The 14,347-nt window shown below is 46.9% G+C and overlaps 1 protein-coding gene across 1 annotated transcript in view; it reads left to right on the top strand.

The window, feature by feature from the left end:
* Positions 1-691: 691 nt before the first annotated feature.
* Positions 692-14,347, top strand: part of LOC147705870 (arf-GAP with SH3 domain, ANK repeat and PH domain-containing protein 1-like) — a 1,082,966-nt gene continuing 1,069,310 nt past the window's right edge. Inside the window, exon 1 of the mRNA XM_086932322.1 lies at positions 692-1,025. Coding sequence (XP_086788448.1) covers positions 900-1,025 — 126 coding nt within the window. The 5' untranslated portion in view covers positions 692-899. The remainder of the gene's footprint in view (positions 1,026-14,347) is intronic.

The raw sequence follows: 14,347 nt of genomic DNA, 5'->3' as shown, positions 1-14,347 counted from the left end.
AGGGTGCAAAGATGTGTTTTACGGATGCTACTTATGCTCTGGCGATGAGGTACTGAAGTTGAGTCCTCTGCTGTTGTAATCGTAATACAGAGGGGGTGTTAGTCTATGGGAATGTAGTTTCTGTGTTGGTGCCACCTATCGTATTGGTGCGGTGGCGATACTGCCCTGACTCTGTACTGGTGCTCCCTCTAGCGTTGGGTGCTATATTGGTCATATGTTGAGGAAGGCGGGTTATTTTTTAAGGCAACTGTGGTGCACTGGGGCAGCTGCCTCGATTCTATATTTGTGCTGGTGCTCTGGTCAGTCCTGCTGCTGCGGTTCATATTTTAGTTGTGCATAGGTATGCCGATATCAACGAAGTGCTGGAAATCGGGGGATACTGTAGTTGTACTGAACTGGTGTAATCCCATCTGCTGAAATGATACATAGGAGTGTATCGGTGCTAAACTGTGACGATGATGCAGGGACGTTGTGCTGTGCCGTGATGGTGCGAGAGCTCCGAGGCTGCTGTACTTCTGCTTGGTGGAGCCGTACTCTGCTGCTATGTTATTTTGTAGGGAATTCCTGGAGTGGTGCCGCCAGTGCTTTGTTCCCGGGTGCCGTGCTGGCGCCGATCCTCTGGGGTTGCTGTACAGGTGCATTGGGATGCTGAGCTGCTGCTGATGGGAGGATGCTGAGGCACAGGACGGCCAGGCGCTCGCGCATGCTCACGTGCGTGTAGACGCCTCCCCGGCTCGTGCATCGAGCTCGGCGCGCGCCCCGCAGTTCCCGTTTCTTGCAGCTACAGGAGCTGGAGGGGCCGGGGTCGAGGAAGGCAGCAGAGCCCGAGGTGCGCCAGGAGACGGGGTGCGGGAGCCAGAGGGGTCGGCGGCGGCGGTTCTCTCCCCAAGGCGGACACCATGCCGGAGCTCATCTCTGTCGGCGAGTTCATCAGTGAGACCCTGGAGGACTGGAGCTCCCCGACCACCTCCTCCTTCACCACCAGGATGGGGCACTGCAGGGGTACGGTCGGCGGCATCGAGGAGGTGAGAGCGGGTAGTGCCAGGGAGTGACGAGGCTCTGAGCACTCCGCTGCTGATGGGTTCAGCACGTTACTTGGGAATACAAGATGTGGTGAAAGGATGGGGAGGTTACATTAGTCTATAAAAAGGGGCATAGGGCGTTCCAGGGGTGCTTCTAGGCACGCATGCCACTGGAAGTAGGCTCACTCCACAGGGCAGATGTGAACAGTCCTCAAGAAGCGCAGTGCATTCCTGCGGCGTTCTAGGAGTGGGAATGGGCGGGGGAATGAATGTTTAGAGGCGGAGAGGGTGTACGGTTGACCCCTTACCCCACATCATCGAGACACCCACTTTCCATTAACAGGGTTTTATTTTACCAATCGGTATCAGGTGCGCTATTCCGATCATTTCAATGCGAGTGCAACAGGACTGCAGCTCCCATAATGCATCAGCGCGTGAAATGAAAGGTCCGCGCGGGAAACTTAGGTTTCTGAGGTGGGGTGAGGTAGCAATCCTGTGGGGAAGGATGACAAGGGGCGTGGGCGGTTAATGGGTGTACTTCTGGGCATTTCATGTGGCTTGGAACGTTTTGCGTTGGGAGACAGTGGTGAGCGAGGCTCGGGATTCCACTGTGGTGTAAAGTCGACGATTTTTAATGTGCGGGGCTCATGCACTCTTCTGGGCAGTGATGGATTTGAATATGAATATTAATTTGGAGTGGCTCGAAACATGCCACTGTGAGACGTTTGGAACTTCTGCAATCTCACATGAACGCCTGAGCCAGTCCGGGGCTTTTTAGCCTGCAGTATTTTTTACTTTGGGATTGTGTATCTCTATATCTGCCTTAAAAGTTACATTACAACTTCCAGAATTCAACTTTCTGCTGGTTGGAAAAAGTACGACGGGTTGAAAGTGACACAGAGGGTGTTTGGCAGCGACGGGGGCTCAAACCATCCAGCATGGTTATTGGTCGGGCTGGCCTATCGCGCAATCAGACAGTGCCTACGGGGCTGATCTGACAGGTCACTGTGTGAGCCGATTTTAGGGCGGTTTGTGGGCCAGTTTTATGGTCGACTGGGCCTGTTTTTACTGTTGATTTCCCTGATGTTAACATAAACAATGTTTGCACCCAACATAAATCCATGCAGTCTAACATACGTTGAAAACACTCACGCAGAGGGTCTTTACTAGTTAAAACTATTTGGAAACACGGCCACTCATTTAGCTATCTGGTTCACTAACAGGGGCCAGATATTCACTTTGTTGCCCGAAACGGGTGCTCTAGACCACCATGCCACCAGGCTTCGATCATCATATTGGGGCAACTGGATGAAATGTCGATAGTGGTGAAGGCTTAGATCTATATTCTAAAAGGAAGGCGAACATTCTCAAACGGATGCTGGGTCATTTTCATTTGTATACGAGGCCACAGGATATAATCTATTAATTTAGGATTGAATTAGACTTTCAGAGCATTCCATTTTGTCATACTGAGTTTGTAAAATGTACTGGAGAGGGATGATGTTGCTCTGGGGGTTCTATTTGGAGGGTGGAAGTGGAGGCGGTGGGATATGGGGTTCAGAGCATTCTACGCATGCTCAAAAAAATCTTCAGTTATATCCTCACCGAAACAAGAAAGACGGTCACCCACGCACTGGTCACAAGCAGACTGTATTACGGAAACAACGTGTACGCCGGAACTACAGCCAAACTACAGAAAAAACTCCAACGCATCCAAAACGCCTCAGCCAGACTCATACTAGACATCCCCCGCCAAGCTCACATTTCCACCCACCTGAAAGACCTCCACTGGCTCCCCATCAACAAGAGAATAACGTTCCGTCTCCTCACCCACGCACACAAAGCCCTCTACGATCTAGGACCCGAATGCCTCAACACGCGCCTGTCCTTTTACACCCCCACCCGCCAACTACGATTGTCCAATCAAGCCCTCGCCGCAATTCCGCACTTCCGTAGATCCACCATGGGGGGAAGATCCTTCTCCTACTTAGCGGCCAAAACCTGGAACTCTCTCCCCACCCACCTCTGCCTTACACAGAACCACCTCTCCTTCAGAAAGCATCTAAAAACTTGGATATTTGATAAGTAAAGTACCCCCCCCTCCCTCAAGCGCCTTGAGACCCTCTGGGTGAGTAGTGCGCTATACAAATTAATGAACTTGAACTTGAGGGGCTCAGAAGATTTCCTTGTGGGGTTACAACATTTCACCAGCCTGTGGGGCTCAAACAAATTCCACCAAAGGCCTCAAACAACCTACCTGGAGGGCTTTGTAACCATCTACTGGGGGTACAGGGGCTCAGAGCAACCTACTGGGGTTCGGGGAACATTCCGCGTGCTGAGGGGGACAGACCATTCATAGGGCGATCATGACTTTCACTTTTGGAGGTATTGGAATGTGAAACAGAGGCTGGAAACATTTGAGCGATTGATCCATAGTAGGGGGGGCGGGATTCCCCTCAGAACATTCCTCGGTGGGGGCTCAGCAGACGCCCATGGACTGGTTCTTTGCATTCCAGTGGAGTGCCTTAACTACATTCCGTTGAGGTGACTCTGAACTTTCCATTTGAATGGCTCGGAACGTACCAAGAATGATGCATGGCACTGGGTTCCATGGCCAGAATCGTACACTGAAGGGTTCGGGGCTCGAGTCGGGGTACCACACGGGTGGGCGGCGTCCCCCCACTTATTTTACCGGGAGCTCGATAACTGGAGCAAATGGAGCCACACATTCACTCTTTGGCCTCTCTGGGGCGAGATCGGAGCTCATTCAGAACGCTGCTCACAGGCTGGCTTCTCTAATGCAATTGCATCTAAGGGGTAAGGGGGGAGTAGGGGGAGGCAATGAGTCTGATGGTGCCAGCCAACTTTTGTGCCGTCAGTATCCACCCACTTCTTTTTTTAGGACTCGTGCCCTGGAAGGGTTAAACTTATTTCACTGAAGTCCGAATATATCACTGGGATCCGTGGTTCAAATAGTTCACAGGGGTCTGAATATTCCACTGGAATCCAAGGTTCGAATATTCCACCCTGGGCAGGACATCCCACTGGGGTCCAAGGTGAAACTATCCCTCTGCTATACGTGGATGGCTGTTCCAATCGCATCCATAGTGGGAGTATTCTACTGGGGTCCGAGATTCGAATAGTACATTGTGTCCATGGTTCGAATAGTCCACTGGGATGCAAATGTTTCACTCAGGTCCAGGGGTTGGATATTCTACTGGGTTCCGAGTTCACAATATTCTCCCGGGGTCTTCTTCAGGTGACAGGTGCACAGAGCCAGCCTTTCAGATCTCTTATGCACTCAGTGAGTGCCAGTCAGTCAATTATTTTATTCAATGTTTTACAATATAAGATCATACAAGTACAGATGAATACAGTTTTTTAAAAGAGCAAAAGACAAATTAATCCATGCAAAAAAGTGAGAGAAAGATGGATGTGCTCTGCAGTGAATGCTTTTTCGTTGAGTTTTTATGTGTTAGCCACCTGTCCTTCTTTTACCCTGGACTACATACTCAGCCCTGTACTTCTCCGAACAGTAGCTGTATGGATGCTGCTTTTTTTATTAAATTTGATATGATTGTCACGCAAGACTAATACTAAACAACATACCAAGATTTTCAGGCAACACACACCCAGCAACATACTTTCACAAAATGTTTACTTCATTGCCCCATCTTCAGATTGTGCTGTCCTTGGGTCTTTCGCAATACTCTTTATTTTTGTTTGTAGAGAAACTATGACAAAGCATTCTGTAGTACATAAAGTTGTATTTTCTGACAGTATGATTTGACGTGCCTTTGTGAATCTCCCCCAAAAAATCCAACTACCATTTTGGTAAAAGTTCAAAGACGGCACTTACTGTTTGTATTATTTGTAAATGAGTATTTCCTGGGCTATTTCAGAGGTCTTGGAGACAATTCTTATAGACTTTTAAGAGTACAGAAGTAGTACCGCAGGAGTACCACTTTAGGTACTCCACGTGCTTTTGTGATTAGGCCCCTTTGTGTGTTTTGAAGTGCTTTTCATGAGCTTGTGTTGCTTCTGAGTAGAGTGTGTTCCAGGTGGACGCTTCTAGGTAGTGAGAAGCTGCGTCGATTTTCCAGAAGCGGGGATCATGAGGCAGTTTTGGATGCTGGAACTCATCATCATGTTGATTGGGGGGCTGATGCAGAGATATTGTGCTGTGGGGAATTGTGCAGTAGAAATGGAGGGGGTGTGATAAACCTGAGGTCAAAGGGAGTACCCCTATGTTTTTGTTTTTTTACATTGAAAATCTGTCAAATGTCACATTCACATCCATTTCTCATGTGCATTTCTCAGCACTTGGCTAACCTTGGCTGTCTCATTTCTTGTTATTGTGGTTAGGTGGTGAGTTCTTTGGTAGAGAGGCAGGTAGGGTGCTACTGTAGACATCTAGTTTGGCTTTATTTGTAGGCCTTAATGGGCCAACCAAGTGGGATTCGTGCAGCATTGGACATATGCTTATACATGACTGGTGTAGTTTGAAATGTACAGAAAGTTGTAGAAAGTGGTCCTCCTTACCAAAGCGACAGGACACTTACCAAAGGAACAATGTATCAATAAACACTGGACTAACCACTAACATTGGGTCTCAGAGCAGCACGACATAAAGCGCTTCAATGAACACCTCATCAAGGGTAGTAAGCGCTGTATAAGTACAAGTAAAATTACTTTCATGGTCAATGTGAACCTACCTGTTATGCACCAGGTTTTGGCACTGAGCGCTATAGGAATTTGCATACCTGGCTGGTAATGTTTCAGTAGGGCGGGATGGCCTTCAGCTTGTTTAAGGGTGCCTATCTCTGCAGCAGAGAAAGCCCCTGTGCATAAGCAGGAAGCATGTGGACAGCTTCGAGCGAACAGCACAATCTCCTTATGTCTCTGCTGGAGGCCAGGGCAGGACAAGGGCGACAGTGACCTGCTGAGTGTGCAGCCAGCCTCTTCCCTTGTCACCTGTATCGAGCAAATACCTCGGCATAAGGCTTCGTGGATGTGCTGCGTCCTATGGGCGAGCACGTGCGCGGTCTAGCATGCTTTCTCCGGGAGCATACAGCAGGTGATGACGTGTGCTGGCTAAGAGGAAGACTGCAGAGCCTGCAGCTTTGGGTTTTAATCCCAGCTCCCCACACCCTCATGGTGTAATCCCGGGCAAATCGCTTCATCTATCTGTGCCTTGCGTTCCTTCATCCAAACTAAAGCGCTTAGAAACGGATTGTAAGGGCTGCATGACAACGATATATCGAATAAACTGCATACTCACTTTGCCCGGTATGCCTTCTAGCATGACCCAATATGCTAGCAGGTCTGTCCCGTGCCTGATTTTGAGCTTCCCCTTTATGTGTTGCCAGCTCGTCTGTGTTTCATTCACAGCTTAGTACACATAGAAAGCTGTGCACGCAGCATTGCTAAAAGTGCACGGTGCCAGGGGGTCTATTTGTCTTCCCATACATCCAGACTTGCACAGTAATAGCTCAGTCGCGGCACATCCATTGTACCTCCCCACGCACCCACTCCATTGGCCGGTGGGAGTGGGGGAGGGCTCCACTGGCGCTGTCGGTTGCCCCCGCCGAGCAGTACCAGTTACTCGCTCTCTGCCCCGCACATGGTGCCGGCTCGGATTCCGTTCTCTCATTCTGGGCACGACATGTCTCTGGGCGCTCCCTGTCATGTGGCGGTTGCTTGCGCGGGCATGATCACACGCACCACAGCTTTATCCGTCTGCAGGCATGAGCATCACAGCGCTGCGGACGGGGCCGACAGGGCTGCAGCGCCCCCTCCCCCAGCCGCCGGCAGGCGGCATCCTCCCCTCGTCTCTTGCCGTGTCATCCTTCAGTGGCACGGGCGCCTGGGGGCCTTTGTGCACGGGGTGGGCAGCGCTGAGCTACTGTACATCCATCCACCCATCCATCTTGGCTCTACGAGACCCTCTGTCACCCCCACTGCAAGTTCACACCTCCTCCTTTTAAGCAGGGAGGGTCTACACCAATGTGTGCTTTTTAATAAACAAAGGCGGTCAGGATAAAAAGCATATGTTTAAAAATATGGGCGAGCAACACCCCTCCCCATAACAATTATATGTGTTACTGGACTAATGTGCCCTAAGTCCAGGCATTTATGTGTTTCATGTGTTTTGTAAGAAGATTTGCTTTGCCTCTTTAACCCCATTCTTCATGCACATCACACCCACAGCTATAGCTTGGCAAGAACTGGGCATTCTAGGCGCTATGACGGATTCTCCTTTTTATTGCGCACCATCATCTCACGAACGCTTTGAAATATCTGGATTAAAAAAAATAAAGTGTTATGTATATTATTCCAGTTTTGAACTCCTGTGAGATCCTTCAAGAAGTGTTAATTCCATATGGCCGTCTTCAAAGGGTTGAACAATCTCTCGCCCATCCTCAAAAGGGTGTGTTTGCATCATTTGTTCATTTTCTCTACGAGAAATATATTTAAAAAAGCGACTGTAATGTTAGCCTCTCTTGAGAACTGCCCTGCACATCCCCTCTTGTTCCTGAATCCCGACCCTAAAGACCTGGGCATCCCCTTCTTATGACCCTGCCCCTACAGTTCTAGACATCCCCCTTTTTGTGATTACAGACCCCCTGCTTTAGGACCAAGTAAAATATTTAGTAAGAGTGATTTATTTATTTATGCGTTTTTATATAGCGCGGACTATACCCGAAGGTGTCAGAGCGCTTCACAATAGGAACAGAACTCATACATGAGAAAATTACAAGTGAACAAATTACAAAAGCAAACGCTAAGTTACATGAGGCAAAAGTGACAATTGTGAGTAAACAAACACAAGAGGTAGCAAACGGTGCATTACAGGAGGAAAAAGCGACATGTGTGCAGGTTACAAAAGCGTACAAAGTACAAGTAGAGGTATAGTTACATGGGCAATGGTGGCACTTGTGCAAGTATCGAAAACAAACAAAATGTAAGAGGTAACAAACAGTGTGTTACAAGAGAAAAGTGACATGTGCATGTTACAAAAGAGTACCAAACACAGGTAAAAGGGTAATACTGCAATAAATGGCAGACTCTCAAACCACAAGAACACACTGGGAAGGAACTTCCATAGTCATGGAGAATAGAATTTCCTATAATGGAAGGACTTCCTTCAGATAACAGAGAGGGCGTGAATTACATTTGGAAGTGTCTTTGAAGGAGGAGAACTTGGAGGAGAAAGTTGCTGCAAGTTTTTCATCACACTCTTATGCAGTGACGCACAAATCTAGTATGGATGCACAGAATTTGTGTTACTTGCCAATGCCAGAAAAAAATGCTAGCCGTAAAAAAGTGCAATGTCTTACAGTAATTTTTGTAAAAAGACATTTTTTTAGTACTAGTAATTTGATACGATAATACTTTATTTCGACAGCAAAGAGCAGCCATAAAAGCAAAATACAAACATTGAGACATCATTAAAACATCATCAGAACCTCATGTACTCACAAAAGTCACCAGCAGCAATAAGTAAATACGTAATAAAAATAGATAATAAAACATAGCATAATTAAAACTATTTAGCTAGATAGCCAGAATTAATTTCCTTTAGCGTTAAAGTTATAAAACCTTGACAAAACCATCAAAGAGATGCCCCTAAATTAGCAACTAATCAAGTGACCTAGTGCGACTGGAGGTGCTTGACGTTAGAATGCCATTTGTTTTCTTTTGACGATAGCACTCTTTAACAAGCATTTGCAATGCAATAGGTCTCGCATTTTTTAGAGTTGGAGCTATTGGCGTAGTAATGTAAATGTTTTTTACTTATGTGTTTTGGATTGGAGTGGATGTATGTGATGGCAATTGTGTGTTCTACAATGAACCTAAAAGGAAGCTTGTTGATTGTCGGCTCTGGTGCATGGGGCATGTCAGCCGCTATGTACGCCATGTACATAGAATGTGAACAACAATTAAAGAGATTCTGTAGTCCCGTGCACATCCAAAAAGTGATGAATAATCACCAGTAGTGAGTAGCCTGTATGTGAGCCAAGTGAATATGGTGGGAGCACCAGCTGAAGTGATGAACACTGGTTGAAATGATTCAGTGGTCCAGAGTATGTTCCGATTGTAGTAAAAAGTCACCCATGGTGCGAACCAAAAATGAAAACAAACGAAACAAGTGATATCCAAGGCAAGTTTGAAATAGCCTCACCTTGTATCCACATGTACCCAATTGGACAAAAAAAGCAACTTCTATTGTTTAAAAATAATGAGGTCTTACTGTACAAGCACAGTAACTAATCTCCTGTATCTGCCAAAAGCCTGCATACCTGCACCACAAGTGATTTAATGGTGTCGCCACGCCATCACGCGATCTATAGAAATGGAAACAGACCAACATCCAAAACAATTTGTCATGTAGCTCTCTTCTGGATACAAAACAACTTTCGTACGGCAAGCATAGTTTCACCGCCTTCTTAGAATGGTGTTGAAACCCATGGCATGTCGAAGGCTAAATTACATGTATTATCAAATCCGCGTGTAGAATTAACTTCAAGTCCCCATCCATCCACAAATGCTCCACGTTTCCGCTGCCTTGCATGCTATCCTACTGAGATGCGCACAATCATGTACTAACGCATTGGTCCACACCCTCATCCACAAGTGACGAGTGAACTGAAACGTCACATTTTTCCCTGCTAACAAAACAAGCATTTGCAGTGCAATTGATCTTGCATTTGCAAGAATTTAAGCTATTGCCATTGTAAATGACAATGCCTTTTATTGATCTGTTTGGATAATAACACATAAATAAAAGGCATTGTCATTTACAATGCCAAAGCTCAAACTTTTGTAAACGCGAGACCTATTTCATTTCAAAGAAGTGGCCGCCATTGTCCCGGGCTCTTTGGAAATTGAAAGCGCACATGGCACGCTGAATGTTGCAGGAAAGCATGCTGTGCCTGCAGTAGGAGAAACTCATTAAAGAAAATAGTGCTTGTGGACTAAATATGGCATACCGAATAACAACAGAAGTAAAAGGGCCAGTACTCATGGGAGGTTACAAATGAAGACAAGCTGGTACTAAGGAGGGACTAACAAGCCTATTCATGAATCGGAAGCCAGCATTTACAAAGGACAATGACACAAGCCAATGAAAAAAATGGGCGTAGAGTGGGCGGAGCTTCAAGTCCATACTCCCCTCATGCGCTGCCCAGGCTGGACCTAAAAAAAACGGCAAGTGCTACTAACCCTGAAGGGATCGTATAACAAGAACATAGTGGTACCAAAAGGAAGAATTACAAGATAGCCGGTACAGACTGGTATGTGGAGGTGAGGGGGGGGGGGGTAGTGAAATGAGAAGCGAGGTGAAGGGAAACTCTGGCAATTATGTTCATTCGAATGATAAAGCTATCAGAGGCTTGGGGAAAATGTTAGATACTTGAGAAGCCAGAATCAAACATCTTTGATAAAATAAACTGAATAATGTAAGTAGTCATTCTATTCACTCATTTATGATTTGGACATGCTCTGTACAATCTCACACTTTTCAAATAGTATGTGTGCATCGTTATATTTCTGATAAAGGTCATCAATATTTGTATCCCTGCTGAAGGAATAATAATAATAATGTAAACTACTGCTAACACGTGATAGGTCTTGCTTACACTTCAATATCCAGGGAAAACGTTATAAGGCAAGCACAAAATGTCTAACAATCAACAAAATCTGAACTAGTAGCAGTGCCGGGTAGCTTACAGTGGTGCAGGGGCAGCCGAGGGAAGTTTGCGGAAATGAGGAATATGTGGAAGCTTGCAGCATTGGGAGCAGTGCTGGGTGGCTTACAGTGGTGTAAGGGCAGCCGAGGGAAGCTTGCAGAAATTAGGAATGTTTGGAAGCTTGCAGCATTGGGAGCAGTGCCGCGTAGCTTACAGTGGTGCAGGGGCACTGAGGGAAGCTTTCGGAAATGAGGAAATTTGTGGAAGCTTGCAGCATTGGGAACACTATAGGGTAGCTTACAGTGGTGTATGGGCAGCCGAGGGAAACTTGCAGAAATGAGGAGCGTGTGGAAGCTAGCAGCATTGGGAGCAGTGAGCTAGCAGCTTACAGTGGTGCAGGGGCAGCTGAGGGAAGCTTGCAGAAATGAGGAACGCGTGGAAGCTTGCAGCATTGGGAGCAGTGCCGGGTAGCTTACAGTGGTGTATGGGCAGCCAAGGAAAGCTTGCAGAAGTGAGGACGTGGGGAAGCTCGCAGCACTGGAAGCAGTGCCGGGTAGCTTACAGTGTTGCAGGGGCAGCCGAGGGAAGCTTGCTGAAATGAGGAATGTGTGGAAGCGCGCAGCATTGGAAGCAGTGCCGGGTAGCTTACAGTGGTGTAAGGACTGCCCAGGGAAGCTTGCAGAAATGAGGAAGGTTTGGAAGCTTGCAGCATTGGGAGCAGTGCTGCGTAGCTTACAGTGGTGCAGGGGCAGCCGAGGGAAGCTTGCAGAAATGAGGAACGTTTAAAAGCTTGCAGCATTGGGAGCAGTGCCGGGTAGCTTACAGTGGTGCAGGGGCAGCCGAGGGAAGCTTGCAGAAATGAGGAACGTGTGGAAGCTTGCAGCATTGGGAGCAGTGCCGGGAAGCTTACATGATGCAGGGGCAGCCGAGGGAAGCTTGCAGAAATGAGGAACGCGTGGAAGCTTGCAGCATTGGGAGCAGTGCCGGGTAGCTTACAGTGGTGTATGGGCAGCCAAGGAAAGCTTGCAGAAGTGAGGACGTGGGGAAGCTCGCAGCACTGGAAGCAGTGCCGGGTAGCTTACAGTGTTGCAGGGGCAGCCGAGGGAAGCTTGCTGAAATGAGGAATGTGTGGAAGCGCGCAGCATTGGAAGCAGTGCCGGGTAGCTTACAGTGGTGTAAGGACTGCCCAGGGAAGCTTGCAGAAATGAGGAACGTTTGGAAGCTTGCAGCATTGGGAGCAGTGCTGCGTAGCTTACAGTGGTGCAGGGGCAGCCGAGGGAAGCTTGCAGAAATGAGGAACGTTTAAAAGCTTGCAGCATTGGGAGCAGTGCCGGGTAGCTTACAGTGGTGCAGGGGCAGCCGAGGGAAGCTTGCAGAAATGAGGAACGTGTGGAAGCTTGCAGCATTGGGAGCAGTGCCGGGAAGCTTACATGATGCAGGGGCAGCCGAGGGAAGCTTGCAGAAGTGATCAATATCTTATCAGGGTTATCCAGTTTGTTTTAAATACACCCTGCTGAAAGGTAAAATGTCATAGTAAAGAAAAAAAATGCATCTAAAGTCTACCCCTAAAATTGGCTGATCACCCGCAGAGTGTCTTCAATAGGTGGGTATGCATTTCACAAGATGCCATTCCGACACGTGTGCCATGTCCTGTGCCTCCAAGAGCACTACACCACTGCCACTTAGTTTTTGTATATTTTAAAACTTAAGATGAAGTGCAATTTCCTGGAGCAGCTGATGGCCTAGTGCCAGCTTATTCCAATTGCCTATACTAGACCACATGGAAGATAAAGGGGGCACTGATCCATTGCCTGAGCAGTCAGGCTAGGACTGACTGGAGACAAAAGAAACCGCCAGCAGAAGGAGGCGCCTTGCCAGTCGCCAATCATCATTCATGCCTGTATAACAGTGCCACCAGCCCCTCCTTCATTTAGTGCTATTGGGCTACTCTTCGGTTGGCTTTGTTAGAGGAGTGTTCCAAAATCTGGGAACTCTGCCCAAGATACAGAAGGCCTGGGTGCTAGCATTGCCTCTGCAGCATAAAGGGTTGGGGGGAGGGGGTTGACAAATTAACTGGGAGAGCTGAGCTTTCAAAATGTCTGACAAGTTAATCATGCACCAAAAAAGTTAGAATATTAGACCTCTTCAAAATTAATACAGGTATTTAACATAGGAAAGTGTTTCAGTTGAGTACATCAGATTATTTGGATAGATATTAAAAGCAAGAGTTCGTAAACATAAACAGAGAAACATTCTTGCCACAGTCCTGAAAACAATGTTAATGTAGTAAGAGGTAGGCCAGTTGTCATGTACTAAGAGGTGTAGAGTGACCCTTATATAGGGTTGCCAATGATTCCAGGCCGGGAGAGATCTCCCTTCAAATCCAGGGCTTTCGTGTTACAAATCATGTTAATCGGAATGGTGCAAATAAACTAAAACAACATTTCAGCTCACAGGTCATATTAAGATGCCCATTATAATCACTAGGTATTGCAGCTGGCAATTGTCATGTGACTTAGATACCTGGTATACATTTTTGTACAACGAAGGTCAATCTTCTGCTAAGAATCATCTGCTTCTCGCTCATAAAATTTTGGGGATTTCATTATGAAGCTTGCATTCAGAGTCAGCTCTAGGGTGTGCGAACGGTGCCACCGCACCGGGTGCTGCTCGGTGGGGGCGCCCAGTTTGCAAGTATAATAATATTTTAAAAGCTCCTGCTGCCACATTTCCCGACAAAAATACAAATGTCAAGATAACTCTAGTGATTGATGTTTCTGCTGGAGAGATTGGAGTTTTGTCAGTTGGAGGTTTTGACTCATGGTAAGGTAGGGCAGAGGGTTATTAATATGCCTGCTGCAAAGAGCATGTAGCATGCATGTCTCAAAGTGCATATAATATAAATAGGTCAAGAGGGTTACTGATTTTGTCGGCGAGGTCCTTCAGTTTCATGCAGTTTATAAGTTAAAATCCTAATATATAGAACAGTAAGCTATGAACCATGACCAAAGAGCTGCATGTAAACTTCAAGGTATAGAATAGACCGTATGATTTTTGTACCCAGTTTTTCATTACCCTAATGATGCAAAAAGGGTTCATTTGGGTAGAAATCAAATACTGTTAGTATAGACAACGCCAACCATGGTGTTATGTTTTAAATTCTGAGTTTCTGTTTCTCCAGACCAAGCACTCCTAAACTATACTGCCTCCCAATAGGGATGACATGTGACTCTTACACCTTGTAGTCTGCTGTCTTATGTAATGGTTCCTACACACTGATTTACACAAGTATGATTGATTGTCTCTGTGTAATGTGTTTGAGTGTGATGCTAAGTGCTCGGACACCTTACACTGGTATGAGTGGCGCTATAAAACTAATTAAATGCATCTGATAGAGAGTGGTTATGCAGACTGGAAGGGCACTGTTAAATGGTGGTAGTGAGGGAATCCATGGCAGTAGTCATTGAGGGGTGCCAACAAACATTGTCGCACTGGGTGCCACCAGCGCTAAAGCCGGCCCTGCTTGCATTGGACACGCATTTCAATGCCAGGAGACCCTTACTGGGAGATGTGTAGAGTCAGGGTTGATGGGGCAGATGGGGTCTTTGTTGAGCATTAACCTGGGTCGAGTGG

Source organism: Lissotriton vulgaris, chromosome 7 (assembly GCF_964263255.1).
Source record: "Lissotriton vulgaris chromosome 7, aLisVul1.2, whole genome shotgun sequence".
Classification (NCBI taxonomy): domain Eukaryota; kingdom Metazoa; phylum Chordata; class Amphibia; order Caudata; family Salamandridae; genus Lissotriton; species Lissotriton vulgaris.
This window is presented reverse-complemented; position numbering and strand designations above follow the sequence as displayed.